The sequence below is a fragment of the Zootoca vivipara genome, chromosome 6 (assembly GCF_965207765.1).
Source record: "Zootoca vivipara chromosome 6, rZooViv2.hap1.1, whole genome shotgun sequence".
NCBI classification, from domain to species: Eukaryota; Metazoa; Chordata; class Lepidosauria; order Squamata; family Lacertidae; genus Zootoca; species Zootoca vivipara.
The window spans coordinates 28,461,748-28,488,040 of NC_142589.1; the positions used below are offsets into that span (position 1 = coordinate 28,461,748).

The 26,293-nt window shown below is 44.9% G+C and overlaps 1 protein-coding gene across 1 annotated transcript; it reads left to right on the forward strand.

Moving 5' to 3' along the window:
- Positions 1–689: 689 nt before the first annotated feature.
- On the forward strand, positions 690–26,035 carry GPT2 (glutamic--pyruvic transaminase 2). Its single transcript, XM_035119043.3, has 11 exons — positions 690–1,557; positions 12,048–12,137; positions 13,293–13,401; positions 18,033–18,166; positions 21,253–21,496; positions 21,948–22,027; positions 22,112–22,248; positions 23,404–23,578; positions 23,956–24,111; positions 25,258–25,370; positions 25,497–26,035. Exons 1-11 carry the CDS (start codon positions 1,225–1,227, stop codon positions 25,585–25,587), a joined length of 1,662 nt encoding a protein of 553 aa, XP_034974934.1. The 5' UTR covers positions 690–1,224; the 3' UTR covers positions 25,588–26,035.
- Positions 26,036–26,293: the final 258 nt, after the last annotated feature.

Consider the following 26,293-nt stretch of genomic DNA (forward strand, 5'->3'; position numbering starts at 1 on the left):
AATTGTGGTTAAGTGTGCCTGCAACAGAATGTTGCAGTATAGCTGCACCTGTACAGTGTGTTGCTAGCCACGCCCCTTATTAGGATACTCCATTCCATCCCCTAGCCCTGTACTCTGTGACCACTAAGCCTGCTGAGTTTTCATTGGGTTGTATTTTGAGAAGGCTTCTCCCTTTGTTTTTCTCTCTGTGTGATATTTTTACTGGTGTATACTTTGGCGTTTCCTGCAGCTGGTTCCATTGTCGCTGCACAATAATTTGCACACGGACAATGACCACGCTATTAATATGCACAGGACACGATAGGATTGTAGCCTTTATCACGGGCTTTGAAATTGGAGGCGCATATCTCTTCCAGGTTCTCTTAATAATGCATGCACTGGTTGCGCGACCTGGGGAGCCTTCTTGAATCTGGAACTGCACCTCCGTAGGGGAAAGAATAATTACGCCAACGTTTCTCAAACAGCCTCGCCTTTTAAAATTAAAAGCAAGCAAAACCACACAAGCTAGTATTTAAGGAGATCGCATTTCAGATGTGGCGTGATCTCCCCATTATTACCCACACAGCCAACTCCATCCCACATCCTCGCAAGCACAATGACAAAATACAAGCACTCGGCTGCGCTGCCCAGGAGGGGATTCTGGGCGTGGTAGTTTCATATGTCACCACCTGGTGCTACTGGGTTGGCTCAGCTAGAGGGAAGCAAGACTACAAGACCCACCAGGCAGCGCGGCTGACAGTACTGGCTGGTGCAATCTCTTATCTCCACAGGCGGTAGCGGGGGAAAGAGGGTCTTGGAGGGGCGGGCTTGCAGTTGGGGGTGTCTCGGGTCTTTGGCCGGATGGGATTTCCCCGGACTTTGCTCCTCTGCAGAGAATACAGATTGCGACTGCGAGCGAGGACCTAATCCTTGCAATGCTGGGAGTCTTCCTCCTCATTGGGTGAGAGCATAACTGCTCTTTCTTGTAAAAACCCAACTCTGCCCTCTTTCCGTCAAGTTGCTTGGAAGAGGGGGGAAAAGAACCTTGACAAGCATGCACTTGTACCCGGGCAACGTTGATTTTATTTTATTTTAAAATTTTGCTCGTGAGGTCTTATTGCATCTCTGTTGCGAAGTAACAGGGGTTGTGTGTGTGTGGGGGGGGTTCTGTTTGTTGTTTTTTCCGAGGTGGATGTGACTGCTTCCCTCACCACCTCTGGAATTTGCACCCTCCAAGGGGGAAACATGCATCGCCTCTCGGGACTCGCCAAAGAAGCCGCTCGCCCAAGCAGCAAGAATGAACGGACAGAGGCGGCCGTGCGCTTCGTCTCCTCGCTAGTGGCCGGCAACAAGCATCCAAGATCGGCCGCCCGGCCCCGCCGGCCGCCGGGGAAAGACGGTCCGTTGGCACGCTGGAGCAGCGCTGCCAAGGCCTCTGCGATACCGATCAAGGAGAAGCAGACCCGGGAAAAGATCCTCACGCTGGAATCCATGAACCCCCAAGTCAAAGCGGTGGAGTACGCCGTGCGGGGGCCCATTGTCTTGAAAGCGGGCGAGATCGAGAACGAGCTGCGGAAGGTAAGGGGGTGGGGTGGGGAGCGGCGGGTTTTGGCTGCCTGAATGAATTAGCTTTGTTGCAATGGGGGGGGGGAAGGGTGGTCTGCTCAGAAAAAGACACCCGCTGTTTGCACGCTGCGAATGACACCCCCCTCCCGGAAATATGTGCCTAATGGCTCTGGCAACTAGAAGTGTCATAGGTATAACAGCTGGTACCTGGCCGGTTTCAACGAAGAGAGAGGTTGCTTTTGTTCTTTTCACGCCCCCTCCCCCCCGGCCGCTTGCAGCTCTTCTCGCCGCCGGCCTGGGCCGCCGCCCCCGGGCCACTCCTCCGCCGCTGCGGCTCTTGATTGGGGCAGGCGAGGGAGGCCTGCCAGCCCGCATGGAGCGAAGGAGGCACGCTGCTTTTTGCATCAACAACCAGGACAGAGTTTGGCCCAGGGAGGGAACGCGGCGGAGGCTAGTGGACAACCTATCGGAACGGCATTAATTCCGTTTTACGCATACACTTCAAGGGTTGGGAACGGCCCTGTAACTTTCCAAGCTTCTGGCTTTACTAATTAATACAGTAGTTATAGGACAATTGCATTATATAGGACAGTTGTCCCGGGGAGGGGAGGCAAGCGCAAAATGGCTGGTTTGGTTCTGATTAAACATGCTTAGGATTGTCTTGCAGGTCTTGTCCATTATACTTCCACGTGTATGTAAATAGAATTTCTCTGGCGTTAATCCTCGGACCTAACTTTCCATGGCTGCCTTTGCTTTGAATAAAATTACACTTGTACCATTTTAAAATAACAGCCATGTTCGAATACTGGTTTCAGTAGAATAAATGCTTTCATACAGAGTGATCCTATGTGTGCTTACTCAGAAGTAAATCTAGTGGGGTTTACTGAGTGTTCTAAGGATTGCAACCTTAATTTTACGCAGTATATAGAGTCTACAATTTGCACTGAAGTAAGTTCAATGGATTTCAGCAGAACTTGTTTTCACATAAATAGGTTTGTGACCATGGAAATAAAGTTTCACTGGAAAAAATATTTGAGGTAATCATGTTAGCATACATTTATTTTTCAGTAGTATTTTCCAAAATAGTTTTTGAGAAGCTTCACTTGGTTTTCTTACCACATTAAAAAGTTGGGTCTACTTTCAATTACCGTAGACCTTTTTTCGGATGGGTGATTTAAAGGTAAAACTGACATTAGGAAAGAACAGTAAAAAGTGCTTTGTTTTAAAGAATTAAGAAACTAGAATGATAAGCTTCAAGCTGCATATCATATCCATTTTGATTTTTTACAGCCTAATATTTTTGCTAGGCAGTCACTCAGAAATCTTTTTTAAAAAGCCAACCAAAAAAGCAAATACCCCCCTCCCACAATCTGTGTCATCCAATTGCGTCAGTTTGTGATCAGATACTTCATAAATTAATATTTACTTTTCTTCTGCCTCTGCTGCCCTCTGATGTAGTTAATGACTCCTTTGTCTTATGTAAAGGGGTAATAGATAACTGGTCAGTTTTTCAGAAGGTTAGCCATGCTAAGTCTGTTCCAGCAAACCCTGACACCACAATAAATGTATTAAGTTTTAAAGGTGCCATGAGAATCCTTGTTCGGTTTTGCCATTCAGTGTTTCATTTGCAGATTCTTTAGAGTTAACCTAGAGTCAGTTCCTGTTGCAAAAAGAAACCACTATAAATTGAACTCTTCCACTGCATCTCTCACTTCTGAATCCCTTTCTCCGGCTCCTATGTTTTATGTTTTCTCAGGTTGTTTCGAATCAATAGTCCTTTCTGAATAATGTTAAAATATTTTTATTTGTATAACACTTCAAAGTATTCAGCGCTGTTTCACAAGGCTCACTTTGTTGCCTTACCTTGTCTAAGTTGGCAACATCCCACTTATTGCAGATGGAGAGATTGAGGAGAACAGAGAGGTTTGCCTGACTTTGTGATTCATAACCTAGGTTGCCTGAACCTTTCCAAACATGCTAGGTTTATTTGTACAGAGATTTATTATTATTATTTGTATAGAGGAAAGTTTAATAATGTGCATGAGCCTACAGCTGCATTCTTCAGGCACAAGTTCATCAACTCTGAGCTAATGCTTTCTTTCAGATTCAGTTTACTTTAGTTGTTTGGCATTTTACTCAGGCTTTAGGGCCATGATTCTTGATGCATGTTTGCACATGACCCAAGAATTCCCCAGGCGCATACACTGCCAAGATGGGGGAAGAGTTACTTTTGGGGAACTTTTGTTTTGGTTCAGTTTATTTCGATTTAGAAACATAAAACTTGGCTGTTTGGAGAAAGGTGGTGTAAAAATGGCTTTACTCAACCTACCAGGCAGGTTTTGATTAAACGTCCACAATTTATTAGTAGAACATATGATAGATAAGGCAATGATATGCACAATTTTAAAATATGCAGAAAACAATATGTACAAACAAACCAGAGAGGGGAGCTGAGGGAAGTCCTTAAGGGGCGGGAGATGGATTGATGGGAGGGGGGAGAAAGGGGGAATTGTAATTGGATATGTATTGGCAATTCGTATTGTTTAAAAATCATTTTCTTTAATAAAAATGTTTAATAATAATAAAAAAGATCAACCTACCAGGGTGCTATTACCAGCAATTCACATTTAGGCTCTCTGCGCACACGTAAGACAAATAAAATGTGCCACCAACAGGGAGTGTTGGTGTGAAGGGGTGAGTAAATGCATCTGCAACAATTCCTATGGTGGTATTCAGTGTTAGCCCTGCTCAGAATAGTCCCATTGAAGTTAATGGACATGACTAGCTTTGGTTCATTCATATCTGAGTAGGCCTTACTTGAATAGAACCATAAGTATGAAGTGAGGCCTCTGTAGCAGATATCATATTTCCTCGAATCTAATGCTCACATTTTTTCGCCAAATTACATTGTGAAAATTAAGGTGCACATTAGATTCAATGGCACATTTACCTTTGCCAGCAAATACAGTGGAACCTCGGTTTATGAACACCTCGGTTTATGAATTTTCGGTTTACGAATGCCGCGGACCCATCTGGAACAGATTAATTCATTTTCCATTACTTTCAATGGGAAAGTTCGCTTCAGTTTATAAACAGATTTCCGGAACCAATTACACCCATGCTTCGGGTTAAGTACGCTTCAGGTTGAGTACTCCGCGGACCCGTCTGGAACGGATTAATCCACTTTCCATTACTTTCAATGGGAAAGTTCGCTTCAGTTTATGAACAGACTTCCGGAACCATTTGTGTTCATAAACCGAGGTACCACTGTACTTTTTTTGGTTTCAAGGTTCTGACAATTGAAGTCTGTGTTCGATTCAATGACTCATTAGACTCGAGTCAATACAGCGGTACCTCCGGTTACGAACTTAATTTGTTCCAGAGGTCCATTCGTAACTGGAAACTGTTCTTATCCTGAGGCGCGCTTTTGGTAATGGGGCCTCCCACTGCACGCGCGACTTCCGCTTGCATCCCGGTGCAAAGTTAGCTACCGGGAGCAGCTACTTCTGGGTTAGCGGAGATCGTAACCCAAAGCGTTCGCAAGGAGGAAGGTACATAACCAGAGGTATTACTGTATGGTACTTAGTCACTGCTCTGGTTTTTTGACCCTTCATAATCCGAGAGTAAATTTTTATGCAGCACAATTTGTAAACGTTGCACTGCTTTTTCTTAATTTCTATTGCAGGTAGGGAAATCCTCTTCATCCAATTTGCATAGCACGTGGCTGTCTGCAAACATCAAAGGAAGCCATTCATAGCAATAAAAAACCCAAGTTTATCTAATGTCTCATGCTGGGTCTATATTTAGTCTAAAACATCATCAGCAACTTGGTGGCCCTTTACTCAGTTCCATTCTTTACCACAATCACCCTCCCCTCACACACACACACACACAAAAATCTAAGTATTATCCAGTGTAGTGATTCCTAGATGTCACTGTGCCAAATTGTGAATTGGCCAGGACCAGAGAATTATAACTAATTTCATACACCCAAGGGGGCTTTTAGTTCGTTGTTCTCAAACAGAAACCCAAAAGTTTCCCCACTTCCTAAAGATGTGTGATTGACAGGTGGGTAGCCCCACCCACTTGTCAAATTTGGCCAATGGTGTTCTTCTATGACAAGGATCTAGCCTGTAGAGCCAAAAAGGTCCAACAGCTCAATGCATTCCTACACATGTCCACTCTGAAGTTAGCCTCACCACTGTATAATGATGGATCACGATATAGCATGGAATCAGATTTTCAAAGAGCACAGTCAAAAGTTCCTCTGGATATGCTCCAAGCCTGGAGGCAGGCTGGCATAATGTTGGACCCCCTGTTGGGCTCTACCAAATTGACTGAGGCCCCCAAAGACTTATTGGCCTCACTTCTTGTGAGCTGGCATCCGTGACACACTTATCATGTTTGACTTGCTGAGGTGCAGAGCCCTTTCTTGAGCACACCTGAAAAATGCTTTGGACCTATGCCAGCGCAGAGGGAAAATGAGTTGAGTATGTGTGTTTTGTCATAACTCTTGTCCAGTTTGTGTGCAACATCAACCAGGAAGGAGCTTTGTTGGCATCGCTTAAGTGACTTCGAGCCTCTCCCAACGAAACATGTTGCTTTAAATAAAAGAGAGAGGGGAGAAATCTTTTGAATGCATACACGGAAGTGTGCCAAGGACACGATTCAACAAGAATCCGGGATCCTGTACCTGGATCCATACCAGAAAAATAAAATGATATCCTGTTCTGCCCTATGCCAGCCTACCCTTGAAAGCCCTGCTCATTCCTCCTGCTCCTTACAGTGTAGTGACCAGGTACCCTTGCCTCCTTTCCGTACAAGGGATGCAGTTTGATGCAGTGGTTTGGATGACTGACTAGGCCCAAAAAGGTCCAGGTTCAAATCCCTACTTGGCTGGCCTTGAGTAAGTCACTATACCTCATCTAACCTACACAGGGGTGTAGGAAAAGACCATGTATATCACATTGAGCTCCTTGGAGGTAAAGGATGGACGGTATAAAAAGGCAATGAGGACACTGCAGTGTGTCCTTCCTGTATCAGTTTAGATCAGGCATCCCCAACCTGCGGCCCTCCAGATGTTTTGGCCTACAACTCCCATGATCCCTAGCTAACAGCACCAGTGGTCAGGGATGATGGGAATTGGAGTCCAAAACATCTGGAGGGCCGAAGGTTGGGGATGCCTGGTTTAGATTGTAAGCTCCTTGTGGGCATGTTGTTGTTACCTTTTTATATTTTTGTAAACTGCTTAGAGGCGTTTTGTAATCAAGAGGTATAACAACTTGGTTAAATAAATAAAATGAATTGTTTGCCAGTTGAGTTAGGGGAGAATTGGAACAGGAAAGATACATCGCAAGCAGATGTATGAATTGTGGCAGCTCCTAGTGGGATAGGGAACACCTAACGTTCCCTCCTCCATGGCTTTGCACAGAAGGGTACAAAACCCTCTGGTGTGCTTGTAATGATGGATATTAGGTACTGTATCCCAGACCCTCCAAGTGTCCCTATTTTCCAGAAACAGTCCCGGATTTACAGAAGTAATCCCAGTTTCTGATTTGATCCAGGAATTTCCTGCTTTTCCTGAGAACACTCCTATTTTCATTGCAGAAATGTTGGAGGGTATGGAGTTATGTGAAGGAGATAAGTAATTATACAACCTTTAGAAGACATCTAAAGGCAGCCCTGTATAGGGAAGTTTTTAAATTTTTAAATGTTTTATTATGTTTTTATATATGTTGGAAGCTGCCCAGTTTGGTGCGGGCAACCCAGTCAGATGGATGGGGCATTATTTATTTATTTATTTATTTATCCCTATTTTCATTAGAGAAATGTTGGAGGGTATGGTGTATACTAAGTGCTGATAGTAATGTGTTGTACATCATAAGCCTGCAGCATGTTCCCCCATGCTAAATACAAGACTGAGCCATTGGTTTTACAAGGTAATGCAACATTACAAGAGAATTGCAGCCTAAAAGACCTGAGGCTTTCCTTCTCCTGCCCTAATTTTATTTTCTTACAAATTATTCCAAATTGACCACTCTCCTTTCAGGGCTCCCTTAATATGAGAAGTAATGTACAGTGACATCCTCTATTTGTTAGAGGTTTTACTTACAATTAAACAGTATATACATTTTCTTAGATAAATACATACAAATAATAACATTAAAACAAGGTTATTCACCAGAAAAGCGCATTCACACTTGCACTGCTAAGGCATAGCAAAATACTTCAGTTCCTTCTAGTTACATCACCCCTTTCTAGGGAGCCGTAAGGCTCATCAAACAGTCCGGTGCCATTTGAGGTCACTATCAAGACTGTTTAGCCTCCCCCTTCAGCTACAGCTCTTGTCAGCTTCAATTACACCAAAATGACACCAGCTGGTTTGACAAGCAGGACAGTTGCGTCTGCGGTGAACCTGTTTGATAACAGGAGATTGCATAGGTTAGCCCCACTGAGCTCAATGGGGCTTACCCCCAGGCAAGTGTGTACAGGCTGGTCCTGTTAGACTGAACTTAGCGGGACTTCTGAGTAGATGCATGCAGGATTGCACTGCCAGCCTGCCAACATTTTGTGGTTGCTTAAGTGCCACAAGGACAGACGAGGACAGTTTTAAAAGATGCATTGGTCTGTTATGAAGCTGAATTGACTGGTGCTTAAATTGGTTTTCTCTTACGGAAAAAGAAGGTTGACAGCCCCGTTCTTTGCACATTTTCATGGAAGTTGAGTCCAGCTGAGTTTGCTGGTTCTTTATTCCCAAGTTTGCAGCCAGTTGCAGCAATGCTTTGCATGTTTGTTTGGACACAAGTTTCATGCTTCCTAATATAATTCTACGATACGTATATAAAAGGTGCTTAGTATTCAGAGACTCAGATTGCTATGTTTTACCTGCACTGTCAGAAGCAGCGTGCCTCTGAATGGCAGTTGCTAGGAATCTCAAGCGGGGAGAGTGCTTTTGCACTCAGAATCCTGCCTTTGGGCTTCCCATAGGGATCTGGTTTGCCACTAAGAGAACAGGATGCTGGACAAGATAGGTTGTTGCCTCGATCCATCAAGCTTCTCTTATGTTCTTGCATTGTGTGTAAAATGTCCCATATTCAATAGTCAGCAGTATCCAGGTGAGAGCTGGGAGTGGCCTCTGACGGAAATCCTGGAGAGCTGCTGCTAGTCAGAGTAGACAGTACTGAGCTAGATGAACACATTTTCCTGTGTTCCTATGAGTGCTTTTGCGGGTGGGGAATTCCTCTCTATCCTGCTTTCTGACCTACATGCCTCTTTCTCTATAATTCCAAATAAGTGGAGGAGGGGCTGGTTGTCACTTCTTAGAGGCGATGGGAAAGAGAGCCTGCAGATAAATGGCCAACTGACTCTATTCCAAGGCTGCCAGTTTTGAAGCATTAGTAGAAACAAGCATTCTACATGAAAACTAGGAATTGTACAAGCTAAGTCTTTTCTGGTGTGGCAGGGAGGGAAGTTTCAACTGGATTTCTGCCTTGGTACCCTGGATTTTTGCCAGGGGCCCTGCCGGTTGGAAGGTTTGCAGCCCTGCTGTGTTTCAGCAAATAGCCCCCTGGTATTTTTCATGTCAAGGAAGACCTTTTCTCTGAGATGCCCTGTGCAAATGAAATTAGATCCCTGCCTGGGATGGTGGTTCTGTTTTGTTTTTTCCAATTCACAGTCAGTTTCTGGACAGCCTTTCTACTTTTTGTCAGTGTTTTTAATGGGACCAGGATGAGGACCTGAATTACTTCATCTGATACAACATATCCTCCCTTTCCTGAACCCCATGTCTCAAACACCTCTAACCTTGTATCCATGACAGCCATTGCTTCAGTAACTATATCCAGGGGTTGCCTGATGTTTTTCTTTGGGAAAACAAAAACATTCCCTTAATTCCAAGCTTCGTAACTCATGATGGGAGACTGAGAACAAGCTTGGCCTTTGTACATCTTTGCACATGCTGACTGAATATTGTAAATATATATGCTTAGCAAAATGTTCTCAGCAGGGTTCTTCATTTTAATATAAAGAGAGCTTGATGGCAAGCCAGCGCTCATCAAATGTTCTCTTGGAAAGGTTTGTTCTCTGCAAAAAAAGGACAGGACAGGAAAGGAAAAAGCAACAACACTGGTGCTGTAACTTGTAAGGATTAAGGGCCATGGTGTACCTTTCAAATGTATGTCATTACTTTTAATATCAGAAGTCCTTGTACCAAGCACAGTGTGAAACTAAGATATTGTAGAAACAAAAGAAATGGCAGCATAAACATGCAACTCACAGGTCTAGTTAATCAGTGCTCAGCAATATGCTTGTAAAAGATTATTCCCCCCCCTTTCTCTTTATAATTTTTGCAAGACATCCAAATCTTCCACTTGCTGTCTCTCTTATTTTTCTAGTTCTGGTCTCCATAATTGCTTGTTCAAAATATGCCCAAAGTACATTCTTTTCCTTATATCGTCAGTATAGAGTTACCTTATACTTAGTCGGTCAGTATAGAGTTACTGCAGCAGGAAAGGGCCATGGCTCTCTTCTGCATCTGTTTTGCAATGCAGAAGCATCCAGATTCAACCCCTTGCACCTCTCGGTAGGGCTGAGAGACTCCTGTCTTAAAGCCTGGAGAGCCACTGCCACTCAGCTTTTGACAAAATCGTGCTAGGTGGACCAATGATCTCCTTCAGTATATGACAGCTTCCTATGTTCCTGTGTTTTAGGCTCAGTCTAAAAGGAGATAATTAAAAAATAATCCTCTGTCAAAGCATAGGGTCAGGACGGTTTCCCAAAAAGTCAATTTAGGTGACTAGCAAGATTGCGTGTTTAGCCCAGAGATTGGGCATCTCGATTTCCCATGGCAGGTCCGGGTAAGATCTTGTCAAGATACCATGGTGAACCTCTGCTGGTTTGAACAGGCAGCATCTGTGAGACACGCTAGGGTTGGAGACAGTGGCTGTTTGTAGGTTCCATGTTTCCAATTCTGCAAAATATGGTTTGAAGGATGGGAAACAAGCCCTGTGGTTCATGTGTTCCTTCCTGGTTTGATCACTTGTTTTACAGTGGTACCTCGGGTTCAGAACTTAATTCGTTCTGGAGGTCTGTTCTTAACCTGAGGTACCATTTTAGCTAATGGGGCCTGCCGTGCCGCCACTGCGTGATTTCTGTTCTCACCCTGAAGCAAAGTTCTTAACCCAAGGTACTATTTCTGGGTTAGCGGAGTCTGTAACCTGAAGCGTTTGTAACCTGAAGTGTCTGTTACCCGAGGTACCACTGTAATTGGAAAACTGTCATTTGAGCAAGCTTCCTTATTTATTCATGGTTGAATGCCACAGTTTGATCCTGATTTGCAATCCTGGAAAGGAGGGTTTGATGAAACCATAGTTTGCTGTTTCCAGAGTAACTGTAAACTGTGGTGTTAGTCATCCAGCGAGGCAGAGCTGCAGCAATAGGCTCCACGCACCAGCATCCCTGCGGCTTCCTCAGAGGGGTGAGGTGGCAGCATTGTTGGGGCTGCATGGGCACACCGGCAGAGCCAATCCTGCACTCCGGCCAGAAGGTCCATGCAGCCCCATCTTCATTCTAGTTTCACCCATGCCCCTCTCTGCCGTGATGCCAGCGCCAGCAGGCTACTGCTATAGTTCTGGCCCACCAGGTGAGATGCTCTTTCTTCCATGCCTCTTCATACCAACTACTACTAGGAGAAAAAAACCTGGAGAGAGTTATTGCCATTATGTTCTTGATTCTGGGCTTTTCAGAAACGGTTGGGAACACAAGGCTGAGTAAAGATGGACCTTTGATCTGATCCTGCAGGACTCTTGTGGTTTGGTCAAGCCCAGGGTATTATTCATTAAACCAGGCCTGCGAGAGGTGAAGAGAATGTGTCAGCATAGGACATTTTGCTGACCCTCCAAGCCATGACCTAGAGCAGTTTGGGGATGCCTGATCTAGAGAATTGGAAATGTGATAACTGAATGCACTCAGTGATTTGCCCATGACCACCCAGCTTGCTCCTGGAATGAGCAGAGATTCGAATCCACATTTTTCCAGTTCAAATGTGACACTCCAACCACGTGTTTTTCCCAGGACTTGAAAATGGAAGTGGGGGGGCCTTAGGGTTGCCTCAGAGGTGACATTTGCCCTACTCTGAGATTATCTCCATGTAAGCAGACACAAATCTACCATCTTTTGAGAAAGGTGTTGCAAGGGTTTTTGTTTTGCTGCAAATGTGCAGGGTTTGAAGCCAGTGTCTTCCCACCCTGCTGGCTTGACCCAAACACTTCTCTCTCTGGGCTTCTGCCTTTTTGTGGAGAACCAGGTACAATTCCTTCTTTCACCCCTGATAGTGGTAGGCAAAACTTCTAGCTCCTTGATTCTCTGGAGAGCCTCCTGTTCTTCACCAGTGTCGTTTTGTTGCCGTCGTCCTTTGCAGATGGTATCGCATGTAAAAAGCAAGACAGTGTGCCCTTCCAATACGCTGTATCTGAATAAAGCTTTGATGTGCTCTCTCCTCTTAGGGGATCAAAAAGCCTTTCACGGAGGTCATCAAGGCCAACATTGGGGACGCACACGCCATGGGTCAACAACCCATCACCTTCCTTCGTCAGGTACGATGGTTCTCAAGCCATTGCAGGTTCTCCCAGTGGTTGCTGGTGCCCATTGCAACTGGTAGGGCAGGAGGCAGGGCACCCAAAAGCCGGTAGAGACTCACCAATGACAATTAGAGCGAACTCATTCTAGTTGTGTCCCCGTCCTTCTCCCTGCTCAGTTTTATGAGGGCAGTGTTCTTTTGCAGAAGCTAAGGAGGTACAGTACCGGGATAGAAGACTAGGACTCCAAGGAGCCCATGCAAGTGACCTTCACTTCTATGGAAGCAAAGTGGGATTCAGATGTAATCAATTCACACTTGCTGCAGTTCAAGCTGCTGTCAAAGAGGAAGGCTAGGCTAGAGGGTGTGCTGTTTTCAAGCATTAAGCCAGAGCTTGCCAACCTGTTTGGACTCATGGGCACCTATTATTATTATTATTTTATTATTTTAGTTATATCCCACCTTTCCTCCAAGGAGCTCAAGGTTTTCCTCTTCCCATTTTACCCTCACAACAGCCCTGTAAGGTAGGCTGGGCTGAAAGACAGTGACTGGCCCAAGGTCCCCCAGTGAGCTTCATGGCCAAGTGTGTATCTGAACCCTGGTCTCCCAGACCCTAGTCCAGCGGTCTTCACCACTACACCCCAAGGGTTCTTTTGCAAACTGGAGAAATTGCTGTTGGAACCACACACAAATATCTCTCCACCGAGCACAAACCACAGCCTATGCTACAATAGAAGCACTTCAAGTCCAGTCTGAGTTGGAGGAAGAGGAACCCTCTTGGCACTAGGTAAAGCCTCTGCAGTTGTATGTGTGTATCCTTGTGGATGCCACATTGCTGATCTCTGTCCTAAGACAAGGGAAAGCAGCTACCCGTGATCTCTGAAAAATTGCTTGTGTTAGCATTAAGGCCCTGGTGCCTATTGATCAGCTGCCATTGATCACTCCAGACTTTACTGGCAAATCCTAAGGGACTTTTTTGTTTTTGTTATAAATGACCTTTCTGACTTAAAAACTAAGCAGCAGTCCTCATTTGAAACCTACCAGGTACTTTAGGTAATGGAGGAAGGTTGAAAAATGATCTTTTAAAATAGAACAAGGAATGCTCAGTAGCAGTAAGGTTTCTTTATGTTTGAAAACCAGTTTTTGTGTGCTTTGTTTTTTCTCAACCATGTAGGTAGTTGCACTTTGTACGTACCCAAACCTGTTGGACAGCCCAAGCTTCCCAGAGGACTCTAAGAAGAGAGCGAGGCGGATCTTGCAGGGTTGCGGAGGGAACAGCTTAGGTACTCCTCTCATATTACCAATTTAATTTAAATTATAGATCTTCCACAGCAATAATTTTAATTAATTAAGTATATAGCCATGTTTCTTTGGCCTTTTAAAAACAGGAGAACATCCAGATCCTTTTTTTCCATGCACATTTTATCAATGTGCATGCCTTTTCTTACCCAACCTTCCACAGTCTGCAGACCAGTTTTGGTAGTGTTGACAACTTTGTGTATTTCCTTTCCTGGGCCTCATCTGCACTATGCATATAATTCAGTATTGTACTACTTTAAACAGTTGTGGCTTCCCCCCAAAAGGCTGCTGGGAACTGTAGTTGGTTAAGGGTTCTGAGAATTGTTAGGAGACCCCCGTTTCCCCTTCACAGAGTTCCCGTTCCCAGAGTTTCCTGGGAGGAGAGATTAATTGTTCAGCCACTCTGGAAAGTGGCAGAATTACTTCTGAAAGCTTTGTGGGACACTGTACATAGTTGCACCATGTAGCCAACTCCTCTTTCCCATTCTTTGTTTTCTTGCAAACAAAAAAAGCCTTTTAGGCTCAAGCCATGTTCAGATTAATTAACTTTCCTGCAAACAGGAAAACCAGGAAAACGAGGCAAAACAGAATTCCCATTGCACAGACTTTGCTCAAGCCTGTCCTCCTCAGGAATAGGGAGCCCCAGTAAATATGAGGGCAACAATACTGTCTTATGCACATCTCAATAGTGAGTCCTGCTGTGTTCAATGATGGCTCACTCTCAGGGGCTCACTCTTGCATGCATTTAAGTTCTCGATCCCAGCCTGGTTTATTGGGAAGTACTGGTAAGTCCCACTGGTTTCCACGTGACTTATTCCAAAACAGGTGTACATAAAATTGCAGCCTAATTTAACCCAGTGCCATAATTCCGCCCCCCCCCCCAACCAAGAAAAGTTAAGAGAAATTGTGTTTATGCTGCTGTTATCTAGGTAGTGCTTTAGTTGTAGGGTATGTCCGAGAACTACAGAATCTGACAGCCTTTATTACTTCCATTCCAGGCAGGGAAAGAGAGTTATTGTGGCATGATTAAAGGCATAATTAAAGAAAAAGAGCTCTTCCCTAATTTTCTTTGTGATAAGTGCCTACTTGACATTTGTCAGGACCAATCAACATCAAGGGGGAGGGAAGTACAGTCACTTGCATTAGATAACATTCAGTGCTGCTCCCTGTTTCCTTTGAACATTTTTATATTGTTCTGAGACTCAGCCACCCCCAACCTAGTGCCCTTTAAATGCTGTGGACTACAATTCCCATCGGCCCCAGTCAGCATGACCATTGCCTGGGACTGGTGGGAGTTGAAGTCCAAAATGATCTGGGCAGCACCAGGTTGGAGCAGCCTGTATGTTTGCCTTGCTTGTTCTTCTAGGTTGTGCTTGGCCTCGTTCCTTTCTGTTGACTGCTTTCCTTTTCATGAAATCACTTGAAGGCTTTTTGTGCCTTAACAGACTGGGTTGTAGGAGCCAGCTAATCCGGAATCTGTTCATGACCTGTGCAAAGCAACAAGCACAAAGCAGAGTTGTCATTGAACAAGGGATACATTTGCACTTGGATATTTCTAGTGCAAGCATGTCCAACAGGTAGATCGTGATCTACCGGTAGATCACTGGATGTCCGCAGTAGATAACTGGCTCCCCCCAAAGAAGCTAAACAACTGTGGCTCCCCTAAAGAAAGCTCAACATTTTACCTCCTCTCTGAAAAAACTCAACAACTTTGACCCGACCCCCCCCCCAAAAATGGGCCTTCCTCCTTCTTAAAAAAAGCTCAACCTGAACCCCCCAAAAGGGGGTAAATCACTGCCAGTTTTTAAATCTGTGAGTAGATCGCAGTCTCTTGGGAGTTGGTCACCCCTGTGTGTAAATGTGGCTTGTGCCGAAGGCCTGTTTGCACCATTGCCACCGCTGACTCCTTTTACATACTGCGAAATCAACAGCAGCCCAAATTTGAATTTTCCCTGGATTGGGATATGTGAACATACCCTTTCAGATTCTGTTTTCTTCAGAATTTCAACCTAGGTCTCTCATTTTTCAGATGGAAACATATGAAGTTCCCTTATACTGAATCTGACCCACTGGTCCATCTGGCTCAGTATTGTCTACACCAGGCATGTCAAACATGCGGCCCTCCAGATGTTTTGGCCTACAACTCCCATGATCCCTAGCTAGCAGGACCAGTGGTTGGGGAAGATGGGAATTGTAGTCCAAAACATCTGGAGGGCCGCATGTTTGACATGCCTGGTCTACACCAATTGGCAAAGAAGTTCTGGGTTTTCAGACAGGGGACAACTCCCAGCTCCAGCTGGAGATGCTGGGGATTGAACCTGGGACTTTGCATGTATCTCTCTCACTCACACACACACAAGCAAGCCACTTTCTTGTGTGATCTCACATACCAGCCATATTCTCTCAAATACAGGAATCACGGAGAAAGTCAGTTGCATTAATTATTTCCATCTAATCATTGTCCAAACTGAGTACAAAGGTAGGGTGAGAAAGACCCACGTCATTTGGCTCCACCAATTTGGTTCCGGGATTCACATGCATACTACTGTCAAATGAGATCACACCATAGGGAAGTGACTTTCTCACCACTCTGTGTGGATGTGTGTGGCCTTGAATTCTGACTAGCAGCTCTGCTCTTAGTTTGGCATGTGATTTTTTTTTTTTGCATTTCCCAGCGCCTTGATGGCCTTCAATGTATCTCACTGCAAAGATATCTTTTTAAATCATTATGAAGTAATATTAGCAGCTTACAATAGGCTTGCTTCTAATGGCTTCAATCCTGCCTATTCTGAACATTCTGAACGCCAAAACCACAAGGACCTTTTCCAGATCAGCACAGCCCCCACCCCACAGCGATTTTTGTTTTCAGTAAAGCAGAAACGACATTGCAGCTGCTGCTTTCTCCTGATGCAAATACTTTGTGTGCCAGTCTACTTACTCCTGAATAATACCCTAGGACCAGAGCAGCATGTAACATTTTCTGAAAGCACACTGATAAGCAGACATGTTGTGTCTTGGTGACCAGGATCTGCTCAGAAAGCTTGGCATTGGACAAGAGGTGAAGGTTCATAAGTTCTGTGTGGGTTTGTTTCTTTGTTTTGCCTTATCCCCCATGAGAGATAAGAGCCTACTTCTAAGACAGCTACCTGCGTCTGGAGGATGACCGAACAGTAATTTCTTAACGAGGTACAGCAAGAAAATTTAAAAACTGCACATTAAACACTCCCTGTTGCTCAAGTTCAGATGAACTTCAATAACCTTGGCCAGCTGGCAGATAAAATCCCTTGCTGGGCTGATTTTAACTAGCCACGTAGCAAATCTGCCTGCCTTTGCGTTCTCTGTCTTTCCACTCCCACTCGTGCACAACTTCCTAGACCATAAAGATGTGCCTAATATTGATTCAAGTTGGAAACTAGTTTAACTAGATCTATAAGGAAGTGCAACTGTATGAGAAGGAAGCCAGCCAGTTTCCATCTCCCTTTGCTGTGTAATGAGGAGTCTCGTAGTCTGACCCAGGGGAAAAAAGCAAAGGTTTTCTTCACAATGAAGTTTCTAGTCCCTGGGATGCTAGAAACTGGTAGGTAGCAGCATTAGCACTGCTAGTATCACAGACGGAGATTAGCAGTCTCAGCTAATTAGTTCCTATTCAAAGCCATCCTAGTACCACAAGTTGTGTGTGGTAAGTGTTGTGCTTTGTACTAAAAGCAGGTCTTTCATCCTAGGCTGGCTGTGCTCACAAAAGAAAGAAAAGACTTGCAGCCTTCGAGATAAATTGAAGATATTAGGACCCATGGTTGATGGAGAAGGAGGAGACAAGTACACAGCTTATTGAATGCATTCTGCTAGGGAGACTGCAGGGCTTTCTTAGCTATAAGTAGGCTGCTGGATGAGTTGATCTGCATCTCTCAGGCGTGTGCTCATAATGGACTTGGGTAGTAAAGGGAGCACAGAGTTAACGCACAAGGGCCGTTGTTACAACTCTTCCTACTAGGAAATCCTACCCATGCATTTGGAAATGGGTAAGCAGAAGAGCCACTTGCACAAGTGTGCTTGGGGTTGCCTCTGGCTCTAAACATTTCAAAGGAAAAGAAATGGGCCGGTAGTAGGGATAGGCAAATTTGTCAATTTCGGGTTTTCTCGTGGTTTTTAATTTCTCATTTTTTACACCTAAGTTTGGTTCTCCACATTACCATTATCTGTTTGGTTTTTTTTTTTGTCATTAGGAAAATTTGTCAGCATTTTTGTGCAAATCTTTCCTCGTATCCATTTTTGTATGCAATTTTGCCTAATACCCCCCCCCTTTTGCAAGTAGTTTTTCCTAATATAACTTTGGTCTGTTTTCACTAATATTTTTATGGGTGCTTTTTTTTAACACACACTACTTGGCTGGGGGAAGACAGGAGTGCCTGGCGTGCTCTGGTCCATGGGGTCACGAAGAGTCGGAAACGACTAAACAACCACTTGGCTGGACAGCTGCAATGCAAAATTCAGAGTGGATTTTGAAGGGCGGCTGAGTTTTGGTTTGGACAGCTCAGTGACAAACCTGTTCTGGGATTGCAAATGTTTCTGCTTGTCTGAGTGCAAATCTCTAACGATGTCCCCATTTCCCTGACAGGTTCCTACAGTGCCAGCCAAGGGGTGAACTGTATCCGTGAAGATGTTGCAGCCTACATTGAGCGACGGGATGGAGGCGTTCCTGCAGATCCAGAGAACATATACCTGACAACAGGAGCTAGCGACGGTATTGCTGTACGTTTTGCTTTTTAATATATTATCGTTCTTGTGATAGTGTGGTTTGGTGGACTAGGACCTGGGAGCCCTGGGTTCAAGTCCCCACTCAGCCATCAAGCTCCCTTGGTGACCTTGGGCCAGTCACGGTCTCTCAGCCTAACCTACCTCACAGGGTTGTTGTGGGGATTAAGTGGAAGGGGGAGAACCATTCACGCCACCTTCAGCTCCTTGCAGCAAAGGTGGGATAAAAATGCAGTAAAATTATTATATTTATATTATTATTAATATTATGTATATTTATATTCCTTCTTTCCTCCAAGGAACTTGGGGTAGTATATATGTTTTATTGTCATAACATGATAAATGATAGGCTGAGACTGGCCTGAGGTCACCCAGTGATTTTCGTATTTGAACGCTGGTGGCCAGGGCCCTAGCGCAGAAGTGGAGAACCTCAGGCCCAGACTGGGCTCTTCCAGGCCTCTCTGTTTTGCCCTCAGGCCTCATGCTCTCTCCCATCATGCCCTCAAGTATTTTTTTTGCCTGGCTGGAATGCACTCTTGAACTCTGATGATGCCTCCTACTTCCCTGGATGGAGGACAGAGAGGGGTGTGTGAGTATGTGTAGCCTACTGTACAAAGGGAAAAAATTACATTCATTGCCCCACCAATTTCTTTTATTTTTATTTTTGCCTCTGTCCCTGCTCAGCACTGGTATGTGGCCCTGGAAAGTTGCCCAGAAGGAACTGCAATCCCTCAGGCTGAAAATGTTTCTCTGTCCTAGTCCAGTCTCCTAACCCCTACACCCCACTAGCTCTAGACATTGAGACCCCAAGCTTGGGTGCACTCTGACCATATAAAGGCAAACCTATCACTTGGCATGAGCGGCATAGCCTGAGTGAATGTACATAAATCCCTAGATTCCTATAATAGTGGAAGGGACCGCGAGGGTTTTCTGGTCCAACCCCCTGCAATGCAGGAATCTTTTGCCCAATGTGGGTCTCGAACCCATGGTGCCGAGATTGAGAGTCTCATGCTCTACCGAGCTATACTTGGATAGCACACGTTACTCTGACAGCAACTTCTGAGCTTCTGCAGGGTTTGAATATTTGCTTTGCAGTTGTCCAGAGAGAAAAGGGGAGATGAAGGGGGAAAGGAATATAGAAGCAGCCATACAAGGCATGAGATGGGCAAAGAAATAGTCCTAGTTTTGAAACTCCTAGCCGCGGCCTTCATATGGTGCAGAAGTGGACAGGCGTTCTTCTCTCTGTTTATGATCTTTTTTTCCATATAATTGCTTCAATTCTTTGTCTCTCTGGCCCCAGGCATTTCAAAGGAATGAAAGGCTTCTATGTCAGGACCTGTTCATGTGGAGGAGGCCCTCCTTGCAAGGTTTCTCTCCCTGGAAAACAAGATCAAGGCCCTGTTTGTGTGTGTCAGTGGCCTGGCTTGATCTAACATGCAAAACGAGAACTGGGGGGGGGGGAGAGAGAGAGAGAGAGAGAGAGAGAGCTGATTTTGTCAGCACAATGAGGGGGAAATTCCTTTATTCTGTAAACTCCTCAACCTTGGGTCCCCCATCATTCCTGACCATTGCCTAAACTCTCTGCTGAGGGTGTGAGTTGTATAGGGACCCATGGTTAAAGCACATAACGCATGGTTAAACATGCGGCAAGATCTCCTCCCCCAGACCTCGCCCCCTTCCCTCCCACTAACATTGGCAACCCAAGTGGGTGAAATAGTGCCAATGCAATATTTGTTGACCTGCAGCAGGAAACCCACCTCAGCTTCAGTATATATAGGGTGGCGTAGGTTTGCTGCAAATTGGGGGGGGGGGGTTCCTGTCAATATGTAACTTTGAAATCCTACACGCCGCTTCCGCACTCCCCCACCCACCCCCTTATACATTCAGGCATTTTTGGCTGCCTTGCAAAAAACCTTAATGAAAATGCCATCGCCTGGCACAGTTTGGTATTGCAGCACCGTTGGGCCCACAGTTTTATTGATTCACCCAGTGTTCTTGGCCTCTGGCTTGGCAGCGGGTGGAGGTGGACTACTAGCTGCTTATGTAAAGCTTTGCCAGAAACGGCACGCATCTCCGTGCTTGGCCGCACTTGCTCCTTTTCTTCTCGGGGAAGCAGGAATCGCTTCTTTAGATTCATTAGCCCTAAAAGCCAGCAATTAATCAAATTCAGCGGGAGCTCAGTGGTGGATCATTATTTCGGAGGGTTTGGCATGGTCTGTGCCCATCTAAGCCAGCAAGAGAGTTCAAGGACTCAGCCAAGCAAAAACACTCCCAAAGAGTGCAAAGGAGGGTCAGTAAGGGGGTGTGGCTTGGGGAGAGATGGAGGCCCCTGAAGCTGAGGTTCCTCCATCTCTATTCTGTGTTCGAAATATAAAAAGAACCTGGTTGGATCAGTCCAAAGTTCCACCTGTAACTTAGTGGGGGAGCTTGTGCTTTGTAAGCAAAGGATCCCTGGTTCATTTACCAGGTGGGGCTGGGAGGAACCCCTGTCTTAAGTCCCGGAGGGCTGCTGAAAGTCAGGGTAAAGGTAAAGGGGCCCCTGACCATTAGGTCCAGTAGTGGACGACTCTGGGGTTGCAGCGCTCATCTCGCTTTACTGGCCGAGGGAGCTGGCGTACAGCTTCAGGGTCATGTGGCCAGCATGACTAAGCCGCTTCTGGCAAACCAGAGCAGCGCACAGAAACGCCGTTTACCTTCCCGCCGGAGCAGTACCTATTTATCTACTTGCACTTTGACGTGCTTTCGAACTGCTAGGTTGGCAGGAGCTGGGACCAAGCAACGGGAGTTCACCCCATCACAGGGATTTGAACCGCCGCCCTTCTGATTGGCAAGCCCTAGGGCTAGGCTCTGTGGTTTAACCCACAGCAAGTCAGTGTAGACAATGCCTAACTAGATGAACCACAGAGCTTATTATACAGCCCTTCCCCAAACACTCTTGGTTTTTCAAACACCCTCAAGAAGAAATTTAAGCACTTTTTAGAAAAGCCTGCAAAATATTGTTGTAATGTTGACGCTTTCTTTTATTTGTTTAGGGGAGAAATGGAACACAAACTTGTTAAATAACCTTTCTCTTCCCCCTCCAGACTATTCTAAAGATCCTTGTCTCAGGGGGCGGAAGATCCCGAACTGGAGTGATGATCCCAATCCCCCAGTATCCCTTGTATTCAGCTGCTATTTCGGAATTGGATGCCATTCAGATCAACTATTACCTTGACGAAGAGAACTGTTGGGCCCTAGATGTCAATGAACTGCGCCGCTCCTTGAATGAAGCCAAAACATACTGCAATCCAAAGGTCCTCTGCATCATCAACCCTGGAAATCCCACAGGTTTGCAGAACTCCTTTTTGTCTTCGTGCTGTAATTTTCCTTATCTAATGACTTTTCACCCACCTGCCCGTCATCAGTTAAGTGATGTTAAGTGATGGGCAGGAGGACAGCTTTTCATCCTGCCTTTGTTGCGTGCCAAGGCAGCAGAATTAAGTCCCTGCTCATCAGTTCTTGAGTGGGGGCTAAGACCCTTTGCAAAAGTGCCCTTTGAAGCAGCTGTGTGCTTCTCTTTTAATGGAGGGGAGGGGGGGAGAAGCAAGGAGTCTCTCCCCCCCCATCACTTACTTAGAGAAGCATAGGGAAGTTTCAGTGAGCATTTTTGCAAAGGGCTTTAAAATAGAAACCCCCCTTTTGTTGTTCTGGGATTGAAAGATTACTGATTTATTGCTTACAGATTTTTATTAATCAGAGCTCTCTGTTTTTTCTCTCCCACCCCCCACCCCTAATTTAGGTCAGGTTCAAAACAGAAAATGCATTGAAGATGTGATCCACTTTGCTTGGGAAGAGAAGTTGTTCCTCCTAGCTGATGAGGTAATTAAAGCATTAAATTGCAGGCCGCATCTTTTACTTTGTTCATAAACAAAGAATACATGTGCCTTTTCCTGCTGGTTACAGGTTTATCAAGATAATGTCTACTCGGAGAGCTGTCAGTTTCACTCCTTCAAAAAGATCCTTTACGAAATGGGACCAGATTACTGTAACAATGTGGAGCTAGCTTCTTTTCATTCTACCTCTAAAGGATACATGGGCGAGTAAGTTTTCGTAGTGCCTCCTCTTTTTTTCTTCACTGTGTCCTGGTTCTCATATCTCAATAAGCTGAAGCTTCGTTTCTCTAGTCCACCCAAACATGCTGACTCCCAGATAGGAGTTTCTACCCGCTCCCTGCTGAGCTGTTGAGATCAGTGTAGGATGGTGTCTTGCCAAATCAACTTCGCCCTCTTCTCATGACACTAGAACTTGGGGGGGTATTCAATGAAGCCGAATGTTCGAAGATTCAGGGTAGACAAAACAAAGTACAGTACTGCTTCATGCAGCATCTTGGATGTTTCCCCCCACAAGAAGTTGTGAAGATGGCCACCAACTTGGATGGCTGAAGCTGTCAACAGCTACTGGCTGTGGTGACTATGTCCGTCCTCCACTGTTGAAGCCCCTGAATGCCAGTTGCTAGGAATCACCAGGAAGTGGCATGCATGTGCTTCCTGGCACCCTTTCAGACTACAGTTCCCAGGATTCTTTGGGGCAGCCATGTGTGTTAAATGTATGGCGGTCTGCAGCTATGCACCTACATGTAAGGCACTTCACCCCCACCCCTACTTTATTCTGTTTACTCTCCGCCCCATATCTTTTCAAAAATGTAAATATGTGTCTTTATTTTTAAAAGGCTTGTCCATTATGCTGAGCTACAGTAAAAGAGAGAGAGAGAGAGAATTCATAACATCTTTGGCTGTACAGACGCCACTCCAGCTGCTTCATGACTGCCCAGTAAAGATGCTAATGACCTCCACATACCAATTGACATCTGCTGTACTCTCCAGATGTTGCTGGGTTACAGCTCCCAGCATCCCTAGCCCATCAGCTGGGGCTGCTGGGAGTTGGAGTCCAACAACATCCCAAGGGCAATGCATTGGGACAGACACACCTCTTTGGCTTGAGATTTGTCCCTCTTGTGTTCTAAAAGTCAACGCTTCCTTGCGGTTTTATATTAGTGCACTGATTTTATTTATTTTAAAGATTTTTCTACCCCGCCTTTCAATCAAACAATGTCCAAGGTGAGAAGCAACAGGTGGCATGTTATATACGCAATGCTATCATCGCCATGAGTGTTTCAGAACGTGTTGTTTTTTTCTCCTTTCCTATTCTTTTTCTATTCACTACCCCCACCCTCCTGACTATCTCATTTTTCTCAGGTGTGGCTACAGAGGCGGCTACATGGAGGTGATTAACTTGCACCCAGATATTAAAGGGCAACTTGTGAAGCTTCTGTCAGTCCGTCTGTGTCCGCCGGTCTCAGGTCAAGCCGCCATGGATGTTGTCGTGAATCCTCCTGTACCTGGGGAGGAGTCGTATGCACAGTTCATCAAGGTGTGTGTGTGTCTACCTTGTGCAGTAATGACAAGAGAATCAGAATGACAAGCATGAGAGGGAAGCTAAAGTGATACCTGCATCTCCTGAATCCACACGCAGATTCTTACATTCAGTGCTGGGGTGCACAGCACTTCACCGAAGCTCCCTTTGCACACATCTGTCAAACTAAGGCGGTTTGTGTTGCTTGGCAGGGTGGGGTGGGAGGGGGAGGACAGAAGGCCTAGGAAGTTTAGAAAGCAGAGGGCTCTGCTCAGAAGTTTTGAGAAGCACCACCCTAAGGAAGAGAGGAACTGCAGGGCAACGCAAGCCGTTTCTGTGGTACATAGTTCATTTGCCTTTGGTGTGACATTGCTGTGTGTTCCCCCACAAATCAGGAAAAAGAGTCTGTCTTGAGCATCCTCGCCAAAAAAGCCAAACTGACAGAAGAAATGTTCAATCAAGTACCGGGGATCCACTGCAACCCTCTTCAGGGGGCTATGTATGCGTTCCCACGAATCTTCATCCCTTCCAAGGCCATCGAGGCAGCAAAGGTGAGACTTCTCCCCAACCGCTGCTATTACTATTGCTGCAGCTGTGCAATTGTTGCCATTCCAGTTTTGAAGCTCCAGGCCAGGGGAGCTTTGATGCTTTTCTGGAGCCACTGTGCTGGTTTGGGGAGACATCAGTACTTTTTTTTTTACAGGAGCTGAATTGAATTTTCCTGAAGCGCCATTACTCAACAGGGGTGGCATGTCTTAGATTTGCAGGATCTCATCTTGGGCCACCTGTAGCACACTAGTATGATGATATTCCTACCCTTTGATATTGGTCCTTTGATAATCAATAATAATGTTTATGGAAACGTCGTGGTGAACACACCACCAGTATGATTCGTGCCTGTCAAACAGCTGTTAAAGAAACACAGGGGCAAGATGACAGTCCTTGGTGCGACCAACTTTACAGGTGAAAATTAGAATATCGTCGAAAAGTGCATTTATTTCAGTAATGCAACTTTTTTTTCCTTTTAATTTTTACAAAGGCTTTCTTTTGGAATTTCCACAGTAATAAAACAAATAGTTACAATAATACAAAAATAAACACCGCTATTACATTTCATGAATTCCATTCCATTTATAATTGACCCGCCTAACGACAAATAATTACAATTACAACAAATAAAGGCTTGACATATCTTGCTTTGCATGTCATGCATCTATCTCATATATTGGTTTCACCTTTTAAGTTGCATTACTGAAATAAATGCACTTTTCGACGCTATTCTAATTTTCCAAGTTTTACCTGTATGGTCCAAGTGCAACAGCCATTGGACCCTACAAAATGAGGGCACTTTCGGCTGCTGCAGAGAAGCTTTGCCAGATAGATGAACGGATAAAAGTATTTGGAAGCATCCTTTTTTTATATAATGAGAGGAACTTAACTGCATAGATGGACCAGGGCAGGCATCCCCAAACTGTGGCCCTCCAGATGTTTTGGCCTACAACTCCCATGATCCCTAGCTAACAGGACCAGTGGTCACGGATGATGGGAATTGTAGTCCAAAACATCTGGAGGGCCAAAGTTTGGGGATGCCTGGACTAGGGGGCTGCTGAGGTTTCTTTAGCTCGATGATTCCATGAAAACGGGACTTGCTATTCACTCTCTAGTTTCTAATTATTACATCATTTTTATTTCTGCAGGCTCATAAAATGGCTCCCGACATGTTCTACTGTATGAAACTTCTGGAGGAAACAGGGATCTGTGTTGTCCCTGGAAGTGGCTTTGGACAAAGAGAAGGCACTTACCACTTTAGGTACAGGGATGACAAAGCATGCTGCAGTGTCAGCAGCTGTATTAAATTTTCTTTTTTTTTGATGACATGGTCTCCCTGCTTTCAAAAGTCATTTTATAATACTTTTTTTTCCTCCTGTTTCCGCAGGATGACCATTCTCCCTCCGGTAGAGAAGCTAAAGATCTTGCTGGAGAAAGTGAAAGACTTCCACATAAAGTTTCTCAAAGAGTACTCTTAAGCAAAGTGAAGACTCTCTTCCACTCTCGCTCTCTCTTTCCAGAGTAAATCTGGGAAATCCAAACAAAGCTGTGAGGGGAAAATGTTCTTTTAATCAATCAAATCCACACTAGAACGGCTAGTGCCAAGCTATGAAATTTGCGTACCTCCAGCCTGAGTGTGTACTGTTGCTTTAATTTCATGGAAAGAAATGGAAATAAGGGCAAGAATTGGGTGGGGGGGAGAGTGCAATTGTGTGCCTTGACTCAATTTTTATTTCTTAGCTTGTGGGGCTGGCTGGCCTGATGGGGAAAAAAAGATAGGGAGATTCTCGGTGAGAATTATTGGAACTATTACTATTTCAAAACAGCAACCCTACAAAATTTACCTTTGGTCTTAAATATGAAAGCCAAATTTAACTAAGCTGGCAATTGAGTGTCAATAAACACCCTTCTATAGATTAAAAAAAATCCCTTACTTTGTGTACTTTAACAAGGCATCCCCTTCTATCTTCCATATTTTAAAAGCTGCATGCGTCCAGTAAATTGGGTAGAATATGGTTCATGTGAACTGTTGTGCGGTTCTCCTTGGCGTAAGCAAGGCTGCAACAGATACATTTTGTGGTGGATGTCCTGTTCAGACTCATCATTTTTGAGCACTATGCCACGCTGTGGGCATTAGGTATGTCATCCCTTTGTTTCAGGATTTAAGAAATGGCCCAAATTTCT

Excerpts from the sequence above, each read along its gene's own strand:
- GPT2 (XM_035119043.3), top strand. The coding sequence starts at position 1,225 with ATGCATCGCCTCTCGGGACTCGCCAAAGAAGCCGCTCGCCCAAGCAGC. Across the intron at positions 12,138-13,292 it reads CCATCACCTTCCTTCGTCAG|GTAGTTGCACTTTGTACGTA; the intron begins GTACGATGGTTC and ends TCAACCATGTAG. Across the intron at positions 18,167-21,252 it reads GAGCTAGCGACGGTATTGCT|ACTATTCTAAAGATCCTTGT; the intron begins GTACGTTTTGCT and ends TTCCCCCTCCAG.